The sequence below is a fragment of the Natator depressus genome, chromosome 1, assembly GCF_965152275.1.
Source record: "Natator depressus isolate rNatDep1 chromosome 1, rNatDep2.hap1, whole genome shotgun sequence".
In the NCBI taxonomy this organism is placed as follows: Eukaryota; Metazoa; Chordata; order Testudines; family Cheloniidae; genus Natator; species Natator depressus.
The window spans coordinates 246,123,076-246,145,635 of record NC_134234.1 but is presented as its reverse complement, the minus strand read 5'-3'; the positions used below and the strand labels follow the sequence as shown (position 1 = coordinate 246,145,635).

Below are 22,560 nucleotides of genomic sequence, written 5' to 3'. Positions count from 1 at the left end.
ATTAACAGCTTTTTTCCTGCCTTTATCTATGGTTAGCAACAGGAACAAATGGACCAGTTTACTTAGCTACCTAAAAGGTGATGGACTATAGACGATAGGAAAGGTGAATTAGGTTGAAGATGCACTAAAATTTCAGCAAGGTGGTTGTAATCTATAATTATGTTTGTTTATTCATTCAGTGAATCTGGGGATAGCCAAGTGATCAACTTGCAATATGTTTTTAATGATTGTCTTTTTCTATTTAAAAATTATCTAAAATTATTATGTTCTTGATACTAGAAACTGTTTGGATTTCTTAGCTAAAATTCCTAACCTGCAGATATTTCGAATTTATAATTCAGACTCTGCTTGTGAAAAGTGAATCTTGGCTGGAATTCATAAATATCTTCATGTAGGGAAGTTCGATGCCCATGGGAAGGGGGAGAATGTTGAGAAGAGGGAGGATATTCAATTAAGTTTAAAGGTGGTAAATTTAAAACTAATAAAGGAAATACTCTTTCACATAACACATCATTAGACTGTGGAATTAATTGCCACAGGAAGTCAATGAGGCCAAAAACTTAGCAAGACTCAAAAAGGGAGTGGACACTTTATATGGATAACTAGAATATAGAGAGTTGCCATAATTATCAGCTTTTGGGAGGAGATGTTAAGCCTTATGCTTCACTGTTTAAGCCAATCTCAAATTGTTAGAACACAATTTTGCCTAATTTGTGTGGGGCGGATGACACTGGATCTTCTTAAGGAGGTGTTAGAACACTGTATTAAGCATCTGGACCAGCCCCTGTCAGATAGGACATTGTCTGGTCTGATCCAGGTTGTCAGTTCCTGTGTGAAAAGGTCAAACAGTAAAATGAAAATATACTTAATGTATTTGTGGGGAAATATTCCACTATTGCAGGTATGAATGAACAAATGTTTTTGACTTTCCTGTGGTTTTTCCAGCTTTAAACTAGACTGGAGTTGTGTACAAGTACATTTCATTTTGATAGCATTATCTTATTAGTTACCAAAGCTTACCCATGTTAACTACAGTGGAATTTTACATCAACATGTTTGACAAACAATGCAGTATCTGAAATCTAAACTGTCTTCAGAAAAACTGATTTTGCTGAATTTTGTTTGTTTTCCAGTGGGAAACCTAAATGTTTCAGGTCAGCTGATCTGTCAGCCTGATGTGCCATTGTGCCTCATGGGAGTTAAAGTTCAGGTGTCTTATCCCCGCACATTCTCCCCTGTGAGCCAGGCTTCTTGGCTGAACTACATCTCCTATGATGCACTGTCTCCGCTTTCATTGAACCAGTAGCAGTGCAGCATGACCACAGTATATCATAAGATGTGGGGAGCCCAACCCAGAAAAAAATGGAAACATGAGGCACTATGGCTACTCAGGGGGACCAGATTAATGCAACCCAAGCTGAAACAAAACATCTTGATTTTGTTCAACAAACTAGTTTTTTCAATCTGGGAATGTCAAGGTTTCATTTTGGTTGAAAATGTCCAAACAAAATGTCTTAACATTACTGAATTGAAATGTTTGGAACTTTCCATTCTGTGAATTTCATCCTTAAATCGGAAGGAAAAAAGTCAATATCCCTTCCCATGGGACAAATTCCAGTTTTTATCCAGCTTTACTGATTATACGCTAATGGTGCAGATAAATAACACAGCTGCCATGATGCCCTCAGCAGTGTTTCACACAACCGTTTGTTTTTACTGACAGGAAGTGCTGGCCTACATCTTCATTATAACCTACTTTATTTCAGAAACCACCTATAATATCTGCTTAGTTAGCCAGAAGACTGGAAGTGTAGTGTAGCCTCCAGGTTTTCTGGGACTAAAGAGGGAAATGTGGAAGACATTTGCACTTGCCTACATTTGGCTCTGGGACCATGTCTGCATTTTATGGCATTCCTAGATCTTTACTTTTCCTAGACATACACAACTTATATGAAGTATGAAGTCTTGCAATTGAGTCTGTAGTCTGATGGACATAAAACAATTGCACTAACATACATGAACTTTCCCTTCACCTTAATTAGGTCATTCAAAGGCTCCTTGTGACCACTGAAACATGAATGCTATAAAATAACTAAATAGGGTATCCACACCCATGCTGAGTTACTGCAGTTTCATTAAAGGGGACAGCTAAGGTTAGCTTGGATGCAAAAGACTCATGGAAAAAAGGCCAAGCCAGAGCAGACCCATCCATGCCAGCTCAAACAACCTGAGCTAAAGAAATGCATCTTTTTTTCAGAGCTGCTGTTTTCTGACTTTCCTCTAAGTTTTGCCAGTACTGGGACTCCAGCTGAGGAGCATTCTAGCCATATGGCATCCATCAAATAAACAGTGGCATTTCTTTTCCCCTGCAGAAGTAGGAAAACCTGCAGATTTACCCATTTTCTGAAACCTGTGTAGAATGTTTTGCATGAAGAGGGTTTAACATAGGTCTGAAGTCTCTAGCAACAAGGCAGGGAAAGCTTGCCCTAATCTGCCCGACACGAATGTGCCTCATATCTCACCTAGAGGGAACCACCAATTAATTTTTTCCCCCCCATGCCTGGTAAGTCTCTGGCTTCCTGAGTCTGCCCACAAAGCTGTGTCAGTACCAGTGCTGACTTGTGTGGTATGAATACCAGTCCACCCGGAACTTAACTAACACACACATCCTGCCTCAGAGCTCTTCAGATAGGTCAATGAACAGCTTTCGATCGCTTTCACTCTGTAAGCTTCAAAGCTTAGCTGAAGGACTCTACTATCTTCTTTTCTTAAGCCTACTTGGGTTACCCCAGTAGCATTTTATTACAGTAGCAGGCAGAGACCTCAACCCGGTCTGGAGCGTGTTGTGCTAGGCACTGGATAACTAGTGCTAGCGTCTGGTGTTGCCGTATGTAATAGCTTTTGTAGTGAAGACTCTTTATCTGCATTCTCTTCACAGGTGGCGTGACCATCCAGAGTATCCCTTCAATGATGAATATTGAAAAGAAACCATAGCGGCATATATTCAACTCAATATTGTGTCCAAACACACCTAGTTCTAAAAGGGCTTTCACTGTAATGGAGACTTTCCAGAACATCAGAATTAAAACATGAATGAAGTTACAGTTCATTTGTCTCTTCAAACTTTCCTTGTCACCCTTGCCAACAGCTGAAGGATAGTTCTGTTTAAGTTACTGATAGGCCCAAACCATGTGAGCTGAACACTTTAATTTTTTATTTGGGGCAGGGGATGGGTGGGAGGGGAGAAGAGCACGCAGGATCCAAAATGAATCCTGTTTCTGAGTCTTAATGTGCAGTCTATATAAAACAAAGATCAGAACATTCCTGACTTGTAGAGTTTTTAAAACTGGGTCAAAACTGTGCAGTGCAGGCACATTGCTACCTCAGATTGAATGCGGCATGTCAGCTCACCATCATGTTTGATCTTGCAGTGAAGCCATAGCATTGAATTTGTGACATCAGAATAATTTCCACAGCAATAGGCTAGCAGCACAAACACAGCATTCTCAAGATCCAGTGAAAAGGCTGGTTGGGAGGAGGAGATTACTTGGGCATTTAAAAAAAAATTGTCTAACGGAGGTTTTACTTTTGCATATGGTCTCTTCTGCTTGAGTGTAATGTGGAAACCACCACTTAAAGAGCTCTGTGTGTGTGTGTCTCTCTCTCCCTCTCTCTTTCTTTCTTTTTCATCAAGCTGAGCACATGATTCTTTAGCCTTCTTGCAAATCCCAAAAATGATGATCCCCCCACAAGAAACTATTCATTTCAAAGACCTGAAAAAAACTCTTATTTGTAGTGTGCTTACAGTGAATACACCAAATTCCTGACCCAGTCTTTCCTGCTCTAGTAAATGTGAATTTAGAAGGGGTATTTTGTTAAATATCATTGTCTTTATATTGTGCTTGGTGTGAGGCAGTACAAGATTTGTAATGTCAATAGTAGCAAACAGATGAATGAAAGGAATCTGGCTGGACATGACACACTTGTAGAAACTTCTTTGTATTTCCTCCAGAAGCAGAAAACATCTCAATTTGTGGAGGTTTGACTGGATAAACAGGGCCTGCAGTAAGGGAAGGCCCCAGCCTCTTCTGGCTGGAGTTTTCAGGTTAAGTATGAAAATGTTTTAACTCTCTACCTCATACCCAAATACACTGAGAAGGAAAAGTTATCTTGGGGTAGCCCAGAAAATTCAAGTCCATTGCTGAAGGGGAAATAAAGGGAAGGGAGATGGGTTGTTGTTTTTTGGGGGCTTGTATTTTTCTCAGATAAGAAAATGCTCAGACAGGAGATAAATAATTCTTGGAAAGGACTTAATGGTCTTGTGTTGGCTTCCATGTACACCGCATTGCTGCTAATGCAGAATATCCCTCTATTGATTAGACTAGAACTATTCTGGTCTAGTCTGTGTAGGTAGAGAAATGTTTCAGTGGAAACAGAATCTGTTTGTTCAACCCCTTTCCTAGTTCTTGTAATGTTGTCTTTAAAAGGAGATACAATGGTGATCTTTCAAAAATGACAGTGTAAGAAAGACACTTTAAAACAGACATGATGGTGCTAGAGTAATTTTGGGTAGATGGGAGTGGTGAGAAGTGTTGTAAACAAATACATTCATTGTGGGAGAAGAGGCTTTATGCTGAATTATCAGCCACAACTGAACCTCCCTAATGCTACTATGTCCATAGGGGAGTGTCACAAGTGGTGCACTAACTCACTGTAGATACTAAAGACCAAGGGCAATTCAGATCCCCTTCAATTGTCCATTTAGGTCAACAGATGCAAGCTAGGAAATGAATGTTCTCCATGGTCAGTCTAAAGTTCCTCCTCCTCCTATTCGTATGGAAATAAAGAACCAACTCCTTGGCTGCCAGAATGGTACTATGCTGATTCATAGCAGCTGGGGATGTGGATAAAGATTTTTAAATCTTAAATTCCAGGTTCAGAGTAATATGCCTATTGCTATACAAAACAACCAGGGAGTTAGAGGGGTAAAACACAATTACCTCTGCTCTGGTTAATACACTCAAGCCTTGAATGGACATACGTCCTGTGTTGAATTGCTTAACACTAGCACAGTGCACTACTTTCATACTGTAACCTGACCAGGCTCAGGTTGCACACCCAGCACTCAGGCCAGGTTTGGCAGCATTGTTTTGTATATTAGAAGTTGCCTTGATTTCTCAAATCTTGTCCTTTAAACCATTCTCTGCAAAACCTAGAGAGGAGATCTGCAATAAAATGCTTGATCTAACCTATGCATAACTCTTGGCTAAACCTGGATTCCAAACACCCCTCTGCATCTAGATGGTGCCTGAGGTTCTAAGAAATCAGCATCCCTTCATTTTCCCTTGTAAAGGGGATATGTAGAAGCCTCTCCCCTCAGCAAGCCATAATGATGTACATATACTCACGCCATCTTTCAGTATGGAGGTAAAGAAATGGATAGGACTGATTGAAAGCTTCTCCACTCTATACTCTGCCCTTCATAGACTTCTCCAGGCTGAAATGGGTGATGAAAAAGATTCTACTACTTCCCAGGTGGAGATTCTTCCATGCTGATTTTCACTAATTATGAAACTATTCCTGACATCTAGCCTAGATAACCCCTTTGCTCCATTTCAGACCATTGCTTCCCATTGTTCTACATGTTGCCCTAAGACTATGAGGTCTAGAGAAGGGGAAACAAACAGCCCTGCAGATGAGATCCTGAGTCATGCATTCCAGCTGCTGCTGCACAAAGTAAAAAACAACAGAACATGGACTTGACTTGCCTGTAACCCATTTCAAAGTGCCGTTTAATTCCCTGCCTGGTGTGAAATATGTTCCTCCTGAGCACTTCATACAGCTCTGCTCCAAGTGGAAGGGCCAGCCCTGGCCCAGGGGGCTTAAGTGCCTGCTGTTCTCATAATAATTACAGGTGAAAAGAACAGACCTAAAAAACAGTAAAACTTGTTCACTTTTACTGCACCCAGTAAACTGACCGGTGCCAAAAATTCTTCCAGACTCAGACACAAAATGAGACCCAGACCAAAGATGTCTACATTATACTTTCATGTGTTCGAAAGGGCTTTTATTGCCAATAGCGCACAAAGGACTGCCAGTCCAACAGTATAAATCTCTCTCTCTCAGCTACACGAACAGCACAATAAGCTCTTCACATTCAAAGTGAGCCAAGGTGGCTGAGGGGATTTGTAAGGGAATCTGAAGTTTTGCACCTCCAAGGGTGTTAGTACAGCAAAGTTCAGCAAAATCTAGTGGTGACCAAGATCTGCTTGTCCCTACAAAAATCTTAGGTCTGAACATTTCAACAATGGCATTAGCTGAATATGACTTAACAGGTGTCAGATGCCACGCCAAAGAGTCATTAACTAACACGATGCTGAACATTAACAAGTGTGTTCAACCAAGGTAAAACTCTTATGTGGATCAGACCCAAGAACTACTATGCAGTGGCCTGCATGAAAAAGGCCATTTTAGTGGACAAGTATCTACATCAGAGAAACAATCCCCACTACCGGCTTTGTTTTCTACAGGGTTGGTATACCCGAGTATCAGCATAGGACACAACACCTTGCTGCTGCTGTAAACAGAATTTCGGGCTGCAGGGTTGTGAAGCTGAGGCCTTTCATGAGTGGTGAAAACAAGCAAGCAAATTAGAAAGGTCCTAGAAACAAAAATCGTATCAATCCAGGAACAAGATCCATGAGTAGCAGACTGATACGTATGGGCTCTCATGTCCAGCTTCATCTCCTGCCAGACATCCACCAGATCCTCATTTTCTAAGTGATGCAACAACTTTGCACTTGCTTCTTCCAAATACCCTATGAGTATATTCGATAGGTCCGAAGTAAGATTAAGCACCTCATTAAAATCCCCCCCCCAGAATAATATCCCCTGCCCTAAAACATTTTAAACCCCACAAAAACAGATCAAAAAGAGGTTGCCCTTGATTGGGAGTATATACATTGGGTAAGGTCAGAGGAGCGGCAGAAGCGTGCTAAAAGTAGTGGGGCCAGAGGCACCGGAACTGTGCCCCTCCCCATGCCACACTCCCTCTAGGCCTCCTCCCACACCACTCCTTCTCTCTGAACCCCTGCCCTCTCAGCACCCCTTCTCCACAAGCACCCACCCTGTTGCACTGCCTCTTCGCCCCAAGACCGCACCCCTGCTCACTCCTCTCTGTCCCCTCCCCGCCCATTGCTCACCCTTATGGCCCAGTAAACAGTGGGAGGGCCATGGCCCCCTGGACCCTCCCTCCCCCATTCTGGCGCCTCTGCTAAGGTGAGAAGTTTACTTTTCAAGGACCCCTTAATTAATATATATCTGCCTTCTAATTATGAATTTGCTGAGACAATGCAAGGGATGTGTTTAGCAAACAATATTGCCACTTCTCTTCTATTAGAGTCCTTCTGGAGTGACATGTGGTAACCAAGAAGTGTTCAGATATTAATCATAATTTTTCTTCAAGTGTGTTTCTTGTAAATAGATTATACTACAACAATCCTTTTTCAGTGAGCAGAATACCCCTTCCCTTTTCACTGGATCATCTGTCCCCTTAACTTTAACAGTCATGGCATTCATAGACTCTCCCATGAGTATTAAGTCTGCTCTCGCCCAGTATATTATCCTTTGTTAAAAGCAGAAAGCCCCCCCTCCCCGCCCCAGCCAGATGCGAGCTCTCCATTACATTTGTGCCTCTTTGAATAAGACATCTGGGAGTTATAACTTAGTCTGCTTTTGCCCCTGCATATATTAGATTAAAAGATTGGAGCTCATTGGGAAAACAAAGGGCCTGGCGGTTGAATGGAGCTTTGTTGTATGATCCCCTTAGAATTCAAGACCAGAAAGAAATTTTCCAGAAGTATATAGAAGAAAACAATACAGAAGGGATCAATAGAAGTGTTCTCTGGTATGCTGGAGATGCAGTAATAAGGGGGATCCCTGTGAAGCATCATTCCACAAAAAGATGAGAGCTCTTTAAGAAGGGTTGGTTGAAGTACCTTCTGCTTTGGAAGGGAGACATAAATCTACCAAATCTATGAGTATAGAAGTAAATAATTGAGAGGAGAGAGAAGCTTAACCTGTTACAAACAGGTAAGGCCGAACAAACACTTAGATATAGTAAACAAAAATATTATGAAAAGGGCAATGAAGCTGATAGGCTTTTAGCCAGAAAGTTTAAAAAGAAATAGGATATATCAGCCATCCTTCATTAGAAATAAAAAGGGAGATTTAGTAATTGTCACCAAACAGATCTCTGAAACATTTGCTAACTTTTTCCATACTTTATATGCTTCAGAACATCCAAATCCTGACCATATAAATAACTATTTGAGAAGTGTGAAACTACCTCAGCTCTCAGAGGATGATGTGGCAGCTCTCGAGGGGGAAATTTCTGCAGAGAAAGTTGGAAGATGTAATCAAGAAGTTAAAATCCAGTCCAGCTCCATGTTTTCTAGAGTGTATTATAAAGTTCTAAAGCGAGTGTTGGTCCCTACTTTAACAGAATTGTTTAATGGTATATTGCCGGGGAACAAGTTTCCAGATTCATGGAAAGGGGCAAAAAAATGTTGTCACCTGCATCATTTAAGACCTATTTCTTGACCAGTGTGGATGCTAAAATTTATGCCAGGGTGCTAACAAACAGATTGAGTGTTATCTTTCCCAAATATGTTCACCCTGACCAGTATGGGTTCATTGCTGGTAGGCATCTATTTGATAATATCAGAAGACCTCTGAATTTGATTCATAATCCTTATTTCTAGCTATTCTTTCTGTGCACTACTGTGTTTGGATGCTCAGAAAACCTTCAGCCAGCTGGAGTGGGAGTACCTCAGACAGATTTTGGTAAGGTTTGCTTTTGGAAATCAGTTTTAGAGGGGCATAATGACCTAATATACTTATTCTCAAGCATCTGCTTTGGTCTTCAATCCCCGCCTCCTAATATGTCGAGGGGTATGAGACAGGGTTGCCCATTATCCCCCTGTTGTTTGCTTTGGCAAAGCAGCCATTTGCAATAAATAAGAGCAATCCCTCGGTAAAGGGCATCAGAATGTCTTCTGGCTTAGAACACCAAATAGCTTTGTATGCTGACCACTGTCTTGTTATATTTGCATGAGCCAGAAGCCTTGTGAATAATTATAGAACAATTGACTCTGGCATTTGAACAGGTATCTGGCTTTAAAATAAACTACTATAAACCTGCAATTTTAGGAAATAATATTCCCAAAAGGGACAAAACAAACTATTGTCAGCTACATAAATGTAAATGGGTAAAGGAATCTTAAAATATTTAGGAATAAATATTGTAGAGAAACATAGGCATATTTTTAGGGCAAATTACCCTCTACTACGGAATAAAATAATAAAAAGACTTGGAGGAATGGAATAAATATGAGCTTTCTTGGCATGGCAGGGTAGCCTTGGCAAAGGTGAACGTCTCCCCAAAGTTATTATTTTTGTTTCAGTGCATCCCAGCTGGTAACCCCAACATGACAGTAAAAACATGGCAGGATGCACTTTTAAAATTCATATGGAACTATAGAAGACAAATGGTGAATTCTAAAGGTCCGTCTAAGCCTATAGAGTAGGGTGGACTAGCTTTCCCCAATTTGGCTTATTATTATGCATCACAATTAAAAGATGTGATCAGCTGGGTTAACAATAGACCATCCAAACAGTGGGTAAAACTCAAACAAGACTGGAGTCCAAATATTCATAGTACTTCTTGGATTAAAATGAAATTTAGGCCACCAAAAATAAAAAAAAAAAAAATCACCCCTTCATCCAGATGACCTAAGCAGTTTTGAACAAGTTTTCTAAATTCCTGTAGCCAAGGCTCTCTCCCTTAGCTACGTTCATTAATAATCAGCAATTTATCCCTAGAAAATATCAAAGCAACTATTTTTTGTGGGTAAGAGGTGAAATTACTCAATTTGCACAGCTGTTGTCTGGTCCCTGATTTGAAATCCTACCAGGAGATGAGTAATGATGGAAATTATATAAAGATCCCATATTTTCAGCATTTACAAGTCAAACGTTTTACTGTTAAATCTGGATACTCGGCAGCTTTATCTAGACCTTTACCCACATTTGAGGAGTTGACCCAGGAGCAAGCTGGAACAAAAGGTTTAATTTCTAAGATATATTATACAATTTTGATCAAAAAAAGTTGTTGATTAGAGAAATAAACAGATGAAAAGATGGGAGAGGGATATGGACAAAGAAATGGATCTGGGTGAAAAGGTCTCTATATAGGAAAGGGGACATACAACTTCAATTTGTGTAGCTCATAAGGCAAATGTTTATATATTACTGTATAGTTGACATTTGATTCCAGTTAAGATCACATTTTTGCTAGTAGGGAGGTGATCTGTTGGAGTGGTGAAGGGAAAGGGGAACATACTTACACATTCAGTAGTTGTGTCTGGGAATTAGATGAGTCTGGGAGAAAATTATGAAAGAGATTCATCTTATGATAAAATGCCAGCTTCCCAGAGATCCCCTGACCTGCTTACTGAATGCTCCAAAAAAGGAGCTACCTTAAAAAAAATTAATTTGTCATTCTGTTTATTAGCAGCTAGACTTTGTATTGTAAATTACTGGAAAAATGTAAAGCCTCCTCCTGTGGAACCATGGTATAGTAAAATGCCTTGCAATGGAAAAGCTTTCACACCAAATACATATACAAAAGAAGCACCAAAAGGAGGACAGGTATTTAGGTATTTGTTTATCTTTTTAGGGTACTCAGAGGAGGAGAGCTCCCCAGCTAATAAGCCAGAATCTTGAGCCAGGCTTTTTGAATATTACCCTGATCCTGAATAAATAATGTACAATGAAATATGTTATTAATTTATTGTAACTTTGCCCTAATGAAAAGGTTTTAAAAAAAAAAAAGCAAGCATTGTTTCTAAAGCAGTTAATGCAACTTTCTAATATTGTCACTGCAAAGCAAGCATTCTGAGCTGCTCATTTAGCTGAAATCAATTCAAACCACAATTCTAGCTTTGAGAAGGATTCCCATTATAAATTCCATCTTAAGTTTTCTGCATATACACAAAGGATCACGTAGATGGGAACAGGCCTGCATGGGACTGTGTGAGTAATAGTTATGAATTAGGAAATTAGCAAAAGACTATGTCTGTGTCTACATCCCACAAACTTATAAACAGAATAGCTTTTCATTTAATATTACACCTTTGATACCAAAGCGATCTTAAAAGACTTTGCAAATGCATGAAATAAATGCAGTTCATGCAGTGAGTATAGCCATTGTACATTCAGTAGTTATTAGTAATACAATCTTTGAAATTTGAAGTGATACCTTTTAGAGCCTATAACCTATTAGAACCTAAACCTCTCAACCCCCAGACTCTGAAAGGCGGGACAGTAATCCTCAAAATGAGGAACATTTTTTTTTTCCTGAACACTTCTTGTATTTAATTTTTTTTTACAAGCATGCAAATAACCTGGACAATAACTTAGTGTCAAGAAATTAACAGTGATTCTGTGTACTCAAAGCATACTGTATGTGGGTTTCTCTCTGATTGCGCCTTTTTCCATTTTGGTGAAAACGTTACCATTTCCCCTTGCTCTTTCTGTTAGAGAGCCTCAAGGACCACAGGACAACTTTAACAAATTGGGCCGGGTATAGGATGCCCACACAATGTGGGACACTTGAGAGGTGTGCTATGTTATGATGAGAGGAAGGGCAGTCAACACATCAGTTTCCGAATTTTTCATTGTGATAGAGTCCAAAGGCTACCTGCTGTTAGGATCCGGAGTCCATCGTCCTGGGTGCTATACAAATACCCGAAGACATGGACCCGTCTTACAAATGAACTTGAACCAAGTGGGGGAAGCACATGTGACAAACAGGAGGGGAAAGAGGAGGATGGTAACAAAAAATGTGATCATTTGGCTACCTGGGCAGGTATAGGCACAATTGGATGACTCCAGATCAATCGAAAGGTTGTTGTTTTTTTTTAATTAATGGATAAAATCAGGAATCTCTGACTGCTGTTCAATCCAGATAGTGTTTGAATGATTTCTTCTAGGCATCACAGCAAAAGTGTGTAGAACAGGAATTTGATGGATGAGAGAGTAGTGGCCTCACTGCTTTAATTAAGGGTTAAAAAAATGTCGGAAGGCTATTTTCTCCTTTTCATTGCCCCATTCCTGCAGCTTCTATGACCCTTTATTTCCCCTTAGACTGCTAATTAATTGCATCTTTTGTTCTTTTTCCAGCCGTTTGTAAGGGCAGGTTCCATTATCTATGAAACGCTGGTTAAGAGGTGTCGTGCTGTGTTCTTCCTCCCCTGAAATACATTTAAAATATATTCAGCGCTCCTGTTCATACAACTATGCTTTGAAGGGAAATCTCCTCTCCCTGCCAGAAACAAAACTGGGGAGTAGAGAAAACTGTGGTTTTTAATGTCATGGATGGACCCAAGCAAGCTCTGAACTCTCCAAATGTTTGGGTGTTCAGATCCAGGGGGTTGGAATCGGCTTATTTCCCAAGAGCACCTTTAAGCAGGCTACCCTGTATCCATGTTTGTTCTTTTTTTACTGGGTTATTTCCACACACCGGGTTGTGCAAAAGCAGAGTTAGTTATGGACAGCTGCCTGTATACTAAGTGATTAGTCAATAAACCCCCAGGCCCCCATTGGAACCTTCCCAAAAGAGCCAGAGCCGTGGTGTGAGCAGCAGTACACAAAGAGGAAAGCCTCGAAGAATACTCGTAGCTGGAGACCAACAAAGGGGTTAAAACCTATTAGAAACAAAGCCTAATGTGATTCCTCACAGGACAAAACATGGGATTCAAATCCTAGCAGGCTAATCTTACAGGAAAAGGGTTGAGCTGAATTCCTATGAGGACAAACTGATCTATTCCTGACAGGACAAACTATTGTAATTTGTTCCAGGACAACCTAGAAGAATCCTGGAAAGACAAACAAATAGGATGGAATCCCTCTGGACAAATCAAGGGGAGTCAGGAATTTTGCTAATTGCCTTTTCTGTTATTCTCCCACTGATATCTATCAGCAGGAAAGGACTCGTCATTTTTTTCTGTGTAACCCTTAAAATAGCCCTATCGCTTCAATTAAAACCTTAAGATCACACAGTAATTGCATAATAACTTTCCATGAACTCCCGTACAAGAAGTGCAGAGGTTGAAAAGTAAACACATAAAGAGGTGTTTTGATTTCCCGAATTTGTGTACACAAAAACGTACATGTATGAAAGTGACAGGTAAATAGCACTGGTTTAATTCAGGGATAGTGTGGACAGGCACTGTATCCCCTATGCAACTGTCAATGCACCATGAGCATGACATGAGACTCACTGTTACACAAGTCCTAGCCCCCCACACACACATTCCGTCAATGCATTCAGCTCTGCTCAGCAGTCCAGTCCTGAGGTTTTCCTGAGCACCGATGCATAATTGTGCAGTGAATTAGTAATGAGTAGCATGAGAGCCAACATACTCATTTCACTTGTGATCTAAACCAGGATTGGCAGGTTGGCCTCTAGGAACAATACTGCGAGTACCACAGCCTCTATGCTAATCTGATTCTCAGCAGTGCCTTGTTTCAGCTCTTCCCAATATTCTGCCAATCCCTGGAGCAGAATTCTAGTTCGCCAGAAAGGGCTTTCAAATGTGCAAAAAAGAATAATTTTTAATTTTTCAGTGCCCAATACCTAAAATTCCATGGGAACCTTAACCAAAAATAACTCTGAGTAACACTCACAACAGGATAACATACCTCCCAAAGAGGGAGCAGAGCAGAAAAGAGATGCCCAGAGGGAACACAGACACAGCTTGACAAGACAGCTCAGTTTTGCTCCACAGACTTCAAAGCTAACAGAACATCAAACCAATCAGAGACCATTGACCAAAGAGGATGCAAATCCTGCCTTGAGGCAAGTACACAATCATTTACAAAGGATATGAAGTTTCCCATAAACCTAAAACCTCTCTCACACTGGCCACCTGCCTGAAGCAAGGAGGCTTGTGCAAATACAGCATTTCTATGACACCGAATAGAATTTTGCTCTCTGTTCTACAGCTCTAATTCAGAGTAACTGTTGATTTCAGCAGAATTACTCAAGTTTACACCAGCGTAACAGAACAGAATCAGGCCCATGTTTCCTGCCCCAAAGAATGTACAGTCCAAGAATTCCCTCTTCCCAATTTAGAGCACTAGAGCTGTTGCAATGTGGTGCAGTGTCATAATCCCAATTTTGGATAAATCATATTTAGAGTTTACTTCCAGAGAGCTTTACATTTTCAGAGGGTTTTATTGGGGAGACTGCATTCTAGCCATATTGCCTCAGCTGCAAGAAAGAACACCAAAGCTGGAGTCCCCTCAGTTTAAAACAGAGGGGGCTATTGGCAAGGCATCCTCAATAATAAAATAATAATAATTGTAATTATTGTACTGCCTAAAGACCAACTAAGACTGTGCTAGGAGACCATGACTTTGGAGTTCACTCTTCTACTTAATACAAAATAGCCCCAATCTGCTGATCATCAAGACATGCTGTACAGCCCATCTCCACTTGGCCAGGCTTGGAGCAGTGACTGAAGGTGGGGCTGGGCATACTCAGGGCTGAGGGGGGTGGGGTGGAGGATCCACATCTTCTTTCCTGGGATGCTGTTCAACTTATTTTCATTGCGTAAAATTGGCATTTTTAATGCACATCCAAGATGCCTGGAGCTTTTGGATACGGTGCTTCTTAATATAGTTCAGAAATCCAAATAAAAACACATCTGTCTCCACAACACCGCACTGAGGTATTATCACCTCCACTGTACAGAACCAGAGAGGTTAGCGATGGGATTTCCAGAAACAACTCGGGGATTTAGGGGCACAAGTCCCATTCACTTTCTATGGCAAATGTGTTCCTAAGTCACTTAGGTGCTTTTGAAAGCGCAACCTGACTGACTTGCCTAACACCATGGAGGGAATTCATGCCAGCGCTGGGATCAGAATCCAGGATTTTCTGGCTCCCATGCCTTGGCTTAGACCATCTCTCTCCTGGGCCCTGTCTACATGGAGAGAATTTGCAACAGCATATCTAGATGTGTGTAACTCAGGGGCTCTCAAACTTCATTGCACCGCAACCCCCTTCCGATACCAAAATTACTACATGACTCCAGGACGGGGGCCCAAAGCCAAAGCCCAAGGGCTTCAGCCCCAGGCTGGGGGTCTATAACCTGAGCCCAACCACCCAGGGGAGATTTAAATGAGATTTGGCTTTGGCCCCGGGCCCAGGCATGTCTAACTCCAGCCTTGGCGACCCCATTAAAATGGGATCGTGGCTCACTTTGGGGTCCCAACCCACAGTTTGAGAACCGCTCGTAACTTAATCCAGTAACATACAGGGTAAAATGCACCAGCATAAACCCTACTTATTAATGGAACTGCATATCTATATTAAAGGTTTGCAGAAATGTGATTACATTGATGGAGCTAGCTAAGATGTTGTGCCAGCCTGTAATGCAGATGCTCCAATCAATGTAGTAACACAGTGTGAATTTCCTCACTGTAGGTAAGACCTTAAACAGGGCTGAAAATAGCTAAACACGTGGCAAACAGGTGCCCCGTATCTTGGCAAGCCACAGCTGTTACATGATCCCTCCATTGGACCTTCAAATTTTTCCTCTGCAGTGGCACCTGCCTTTCCATCCCAGGGGCCCTGCTTTCATTCTGGAGTAGTTTGACGTCTCTGTACGTGTTAGAAATGTTTGATTTGTTTTATTTCAGAACTTCAAGCAAGCAGCAGCTGAACCTTCTCAGGTTACCGCTCTCTAATTGTCACCAGTTACAGCAGCCAGTTTGCGAGTAACAGACCTATTTTTAAAAATGGCCAAACGAGCCAGCCTGTGCCTGCAGATGTTTCTGCAGCATGTGCCATCATTGGCAAGCTGGTAATTGCACACAAAAACCTCTGCAAGCGTGTGTATATGTTCCAAATGGTTTGGAAACACAGTGTTTGCCCTGAAATATTCATCCACCGTTTCTTGTGTAGTATTTTATATATTGCAAGTAACTGTGCAAATAGTCATTACAACACAGACTTAGCATTATCAAGTGGAGCAAAATACGAATATGTGGATTGGCATTTTGTTTCTTTGAGGTTTTAGGTTTTATGATTGTGATAACATTAACCCTTAAAATACTGCTTAGCAGAATGCTTTTCCCTGACAAATTGCACTGAGATACTACACAGACCTTATATATTCATTTGCAATTGCCACCACCTCTCACAAACACCCACACACACACACACACACTCAACTGCTCAACCCTCTCACAATCCTCAGCGAGTGACCCAATACCCTTGCAAATTGACTATGCAAACCCTGGATTTGCCCCACAACCAGACTCTCTTAAATCTCATTCCGATTCAACCCCAAGCTGGATAACCACTTCCATCCATCCTACTTACTCTCTTGTGCCTTTTATGTTGCCATAGACCTGGATATCCATGCCAATCAATCTTGCTTCCAAACTGGAAGTTCCTCTCCCCCGCCCCCCCCCCACACACCCCTCTATTCCCTGCTGTAGTGCATCTGCCAATTGTCTCCAAGCTTTTGGTTTCCTCCCTCTGACTAAGGACAACAAGTGCTTGACCTGACCTGGCTCCCAGAACATCCACCCCCATCTGAGCTACTTCCCAGCTCTTACAAAATCCAAGATCAGTTAAAAGAGGTTGTTTGGACTAAAATTTCTCTCCCTGTAGTGTTTGTACCCCAAATATTGCTAGCACAGGAGAGCCAGAACGCGATGCTAATTATAGGCTATTGTGGTACTGTCTCTTTAAAATTAATCATGCATAATCACCAGTGTAAGGGGCCTCTCACATGATGCAGATGCAGTTAGGGCCTGTGCTTAGAGTCTGCAGGACTTGTTATGCATCTAATAAAAGGAATGTTGTGGTTTCAACTTTATATCCGTGGTCTCTGTACATCAGGAACCCGGAATGAGGCTGTAGCCGACTCACAAGGAAGAGGCTCTGGGCTGCCTGGTTGTGTTAGAAAGCACAACACTAACCGGAATCGAGAGACAAGATAAGAAGGTGCTTTTTTAGAATAAAATCACATCTGGAAGATGGAATCTCAGCCTGAAAGAGACACTGATAAGCCTGTCTTTGGGCATAGGTCCAGTTTACCCCAGAGCACCCAAGGCCTGGGACATGGCTGAGGGAGAGAAGGCTCACACAAGGGTGACAAGAGTGGTGATGGGGAATGGGAGATGGCAGATTGCAGTGCTGTTTAGAACAGAGAGGAGAAAACCATAGAGAGGACTTGAATGAAGTGATTCAAATTATGATACCGGGAGAACTGATTCATCTCTCCTGTGTAACCCACTGCATGAGACAAGAACAAAGTAGTACTCCTACAACCTAAAGGGCAGTGAAAGCAGACCAAAGCCATGAAAATGTTACTTTATGTTGAGGCGCCATCTGGAATTCACTGTTACAGAATGGCACAGTGCCAAATGTTGTGATTGCAATTTTCAAAGTAGTGGATAAAGGTCACTAGTAACATTTGAGGCTCAGATAATATGGAAAATATATGGAGCTAACAAAGGAATTTTCTCCCATGCTAATCCCATAGCATTATTCAATTACATAGGTGGACAAGTGAAGGGGGTTGGTCCCTCTTCTAAAGGAGCAGGTATTGCTGGGCGCCTGATGAGGGCTCAGTGAAACCTGTGTGCAATGTTTTTAAGTCACATACTGTAAAAATACCATTTAAAAAGAAAAAATTCCTCCTCAAAAATCCCTGTTGCTCCAAAACAAGGGCTGAAATATAGAAACCTAGCTTTTCACCTGAGTGACCTAATGTACAAACTCATGGGCATACAATGTAGTGCAGACCGTCCCTTCAATCTGCTGTGCTCTCATGAGCTGGCAAGGCATTACACTTTCCAAGACTCTGGCTCCCTTTACAGAACAGTGCTCCGCAAAGTGTTCCTAGAAAGATGCTTAAGTTCAGAATTCCTTCCCAAAGGAGCCCCACTGCATCACACTCACATACTCATGTACAGCAAAATCTGCCATATAACAGTCTGTTTACAATTTACAGACGTTCAAGAATCACGTCAGTATTCAGAAGAATACTGTTCAAGCAGCTCAGCAATCTTGTTTGTAAAATTGTTATAATGTGATGGAAAACATCACCTGGCTCGAAAAATCTAAAAGAACAGGTATAAATCAATATTAGCCACAGTTTTAATAACGGTGCTTGGCTGTGGATTGGGTTAAGTGTTTTATGCTTTTTCTATTCAGAAAGAAAAACCAAGGAGTAGCACAAAACAAAACAATGGCCATGATCTGTGCTTGTAAACAGTGAACTACTACACTATAGTTAAGTCTTATTAATCTATGGCCTGTTCAAACCACACTCCTAATGAATGGCAGCCTTGTTACATCCTCCAGCCACAACTCCTGCTCCTGCCAGCTGTTCTATGCAGACTGAGCCCTGTGCTTCTGTACCAGCCCATTGACTTCAATGGGCCTGTACACTGTGGATCCACTCACACAGGACAGCTGGCTGGATCAGAACCTGAGCATATTCATCAGTCACGGCCCCTGCTCATCCAAAAGGTGATTTTTCCAATTGTTTTGATGCCCTGGAGATAAATTCCGGATATGTCTACGCTGTTTTAAAACCCACACTTCAGAGCCCAAGCCTGAGCATTTACACCGCTGTTTTTAGTGCCGCAGTGCAAGCCTGAGTCGGTAGCCCTGGTCTCTGAGATTCGCTTCCACAAGCTTTAAAACACAGTGAAGGAGAACGCTTAGGGAGCTGCACAGCTGGAACCAAGGTTTTTATCATGTAGAGAAGAAAGATGGTACAGCAGTTAGGGCGCTACCCGTGGAGTTGGAGGTCTGGGTTTTAGTACCTGCTTGGCTACCAGCTTCTTGAGTGACCTTGGACAAATCATTTAGGCCCAGAGCCACATCGATGGAAGTTAGCTCTGGATCTTTGTGGTATTCTTTCTGTGCCTCAGTTCCCCACCTTTAAAATGGGGATAGTTGTACTGCCTTACCTTCCAGGGCATTGTGAGGGTAAGTACATTAAAGATTGGAAGGTGTCCGGATACTACTGTAAAGGGGGCCATATAAGTACCGTAGCTAGATATGCCCCATAGCTTTTTCTGTTAAGAAATCCCTAAGAAGTGAAATCCTACAAGTAGCTAGAGGAAATGCCCCTCCCTCTGCTCTCCAAACTCTGGGGCTGTTCTCTTTTCACATTTCAGTCTCTCTTAACACTGAAAATCTCTTATCTTGTGTTGTGTATGAAGCAAGGACCATGATATGGATGGTGTGTGGAAGGCATTCACCTATTGCCTTTCCTCTTTGATTTAAATCTCTGCAGAGTTATCTTTCCAGCCCTACCTCAGAGCAGAAAGGACCCATTTTCCTTCTCCCTTGATTACCCAAGGTAAAGAGCTAACTGAAAAGAGGCACTGTGGTTGTATTTCTACCTAATTAGGAGAACCTTGATTCATTTAATTTGCTTGTCCTTTCTCCCTAGCTCCAGAGATAGAGGCTCTTACCTGATAGAGTCAGCGTGGAATAATAATAGGGGTCCTCAACAGCTTGAGCCCAGGAGAAAGGCTGGATGGGTCAGTTAGTTCCTGATAATCTGCTACCCTTAGGCCATAGCCAGCCCAACTGCTGCTAATTTAAGCAGTCCCAGGTGCAGCTGTCCTCAATTAGTGAGGAAATGAGGCTGTAAGGGTAACTGCAGCAGGAAACAGTCGGCCATTTCTAAGATGGGCTAAAGCGATAGCATGATGGAGCTAAAGCGGGGGAAGGCCTTGGAACTTTGTGAAACTACAACCCACATGTATTTAGTTTTCCTATTCTTTATTATAACTTTTTGATATATGTATTTTCTCTCCTCTAGCTTTGAGTTTGAAGTTATCTTTGTCATTTGGCTGGTGATGACGACGACGGAAATAAATAAATGAGCATGTTATTGTCACGCTCCATTTGCGAACAAATTCCACGACACCTTACTTTGCCATTCCATGTTTTCCAAATTGAAAGATCCAAATGGACAGCACCCACAAAAGAGTCATAGTCAGACATCTAAGGTGGCACAAACAAAGAAGTGTTAAAAATAAAGTGAAATTAGTTTAAAAGCAAGAAACAGACACTTTTTTTCTAGTAACCAAGCAGTTTGTGAATATTAAGGGCTCCCTCTAGTGGGTTGCTCTAGCTTTGTTATAGATCTTTTTTCCTTTTGATTTTACCTGCCAACTGCCTGAACTGGAGAGAATTTAGTGTTCTTACAAAGTCAAATTTTGCAAGTGAAAGCAAAAATCCAAATTGCAAAAGAAAGCTTCTGCTACATAAAGAGGAGTGCACATTCTAAGTCCTCACTGGTGACGGTCATAGTGACAGACTTGAATCTATGATCTATGTCATACTGCTTAATTATTGAAGCCATCCTATTTAGAAACAGCTGAAAGTAAGGTGTAAGGAGACAGATAAACACCCTGGTTTTGCTAATTTGTATTACAAAAGCACTTAGAGCCCTGATCTACACTAGGAGTTGAGGTCGAATTTAGCAGCGTTAAATCGATTTAACCCTGCACCTGTCCACACGACGAAGCCCTTTTTTTTTTTGACTTAAAGGGCTCTTAAAATCAATTTCCTTACTCCACCCCCGACAAAGGGATTAGCACTGAAATCGGCCTTGCTGGGTCAAATTTGGGGTACTGTGGACACAATTAGACAGTATTGGCCTCCGTGAGCTATCCCAGAGTGCTCCATTGTGACCACTCTGGACAGCACTCTCAACTCAGATGCACTGGCCAGGTAGATAGGAAAAGGCCCGCGAACTTTTAATTTCAATTTCCTGTTTGGCCAGCGTGGCAAGCTGCAAGTGACCACGCAGAGCTCATCAGCAGAGGTGACCATGATGGAGTCCCAGAATCGCAAAAGAGCTCCAGCATGGACCGAACAGGAGGTACAGGATCTGATCACTGTATGGGGAGAGGAATCCGTGCTATCAGAACTCCATTCCAGTTTTCGAAATGCCAAAACATTTGTCAAAATCTCCCAGGGCATGAAGGACAGAGGCCACAACAGGGACCCGAAGCAGTGCCGCATGAAACTTAAGGAGCTGAGACAAACCTACCAGAAAACCAGAGAGGCGAAAGCCCGCTCCAGGTCAGAGCCCAAAACATGCCGCTTCTATGATGAGCTGCATGCCATTTTAGGGGGTTCAGCAACCACTACCCCAGCCACGTTGTTTGACTCCTTCAATGGAGATGGAGGCAACATGGAAGCAGGTTTTGGAGACGAGGAAGATGATGAGGTTGTAGATAGCTCACAGCAAGCAAGCGGAGAAACCGGTTTTCCCGACAGCCAGGAACTGTTTCTCACCCTGGACCTGGAGCCAGTACCCCCCGAACCCACCCAAGGCTGCCTCCCAGACCCGCCAGGCGGAGAAGGGACCTCTGGTGAGTGTACCTTTTAAAATACTATACATGGTTTAAAAGCAAGCATGTTTAATGATTAATTTGCCCTGGCATTCATGGCTCTCCTGAATATACTCCCAAAGCCTTTGCAAAAGGTTTCTGGAGAGGGCAGCCTTATTCCATCCACCATGGTAGGACACTTTACCACTCCAGACCAGTAGCACGTACTCGGGAATCATTGTAGAACAAAGCATTGCAGTGTATGTTTGCTGGCGTTCAAACAACATCCGTTCTTTATCTCTCTGTGTTATCCTCAGGAGAGTGATATCATTCAGGGTCACCTGGTTGAAATAGGGTGCTTTTCTTAAAGGGACATTCAGAGGTGCCCGTTCCTACTGGGCTGTTTGCCTGTGGGTGAACAGAAATGTTCCCTGCTGTTAGCCATGGGGAGGGAGGAGGGTGGAGGTGCTAGCCACGTGCTGGGGGGAGGCAAAATGTGACCTTGGAACGAAAGCACATGTGCTGTGTATGTAAAGTTAACAGCAAGGTTCACTGTGAAAGAGTGTACCCATTGTTCTATAAAATGTGTCTTTTTAAATACCACTGTTCCTTTTTTTTTCTCCACCAGCTGCATGTGTTTCAAGGATCACAGGATCTTCTCCTTCCCAGAGGCTAGCGAAGATTAGAAGGCGAAAAAAATGCACTCGTGATGAAATGTTCTCTGAGCTCATGCTGTCCTCCCACACCGACAGCACAGATGAATGCATGGAGGCAGACAATGTCAGAGTGCAGGAAAGCACAAAATGACCGGGAGGAGAGGTGGCGGGCTGGAGAGAGTAAGTGGCGGGCTGAAGAGAGGGCTGAGGCTGAAAGGTGGTGGCAGCATGATGAGAGGAGGCAGGATTCAGTACTGAGGCTGCTGGAGGATCAAACTAATATGCTTCAGCGTATGGTTGAGCTGCAGGAAAGGCAGCAGGAGCACAGACCACCGCTACAGCCCCTGTGTAACCAACCGCCGTCCTCCCCAAGTTCCATAGCCTCCTCACCCAGACGTCCAAGAACGCAGTGGGGGGGGGGCCTCCGGCCACCCAGCCACTCCTCCCCAGAGGATTG

At 42.3% G+C, this 22,560-nt stretch overlaps 2 protein-coding genes across 2 annotated transcripts in view; both read left to right on the top strand.

Annotated features, from left to right (window-relative positions):
- AKR1D1 (aldo-keto reductase family 1 member D1) overlaps positions 1-3,230 on the top strand; it is a 95,982-nt gene extending 92,752 nt beyond the window's left edge. Inside the window, exon 10 of the mRNA XM_074949676.1 lies at positions 2,939-3,230. Coding sequence (XP_074805777.1) covers positions 2,939-2,981 — 43 coding nt within the window. The 3' untranslated portion in view covers positions 2,982-3,230. The remainder of the gene's footprint in view (positions 1-2,938) is intronic.
- Positions 3,231-6,307: 3,077 nt separating this feature from the next.
- LOC141987842 (uncharacterized) lies at positions 6,308-22,260 on the top strand. The gene is made up of 4 exons (XM_074953680.1): positions 6,308-6,405; positions 8,763-8,844; positions 20,895-21,489; positions 22,076-22,260. The coding sequence occupies exons 1-4, from the start codon at positions 6,308-6,310 to the stop codon at positions 22,252-22,254; spliced, it is 954 nt and encodes a 317-aa protein (XP_074809781.1). The 3' UTR covers positions 22,255-22,260.
- Positions 22,261-22,560: the final 300 nt, after the last annotated feature.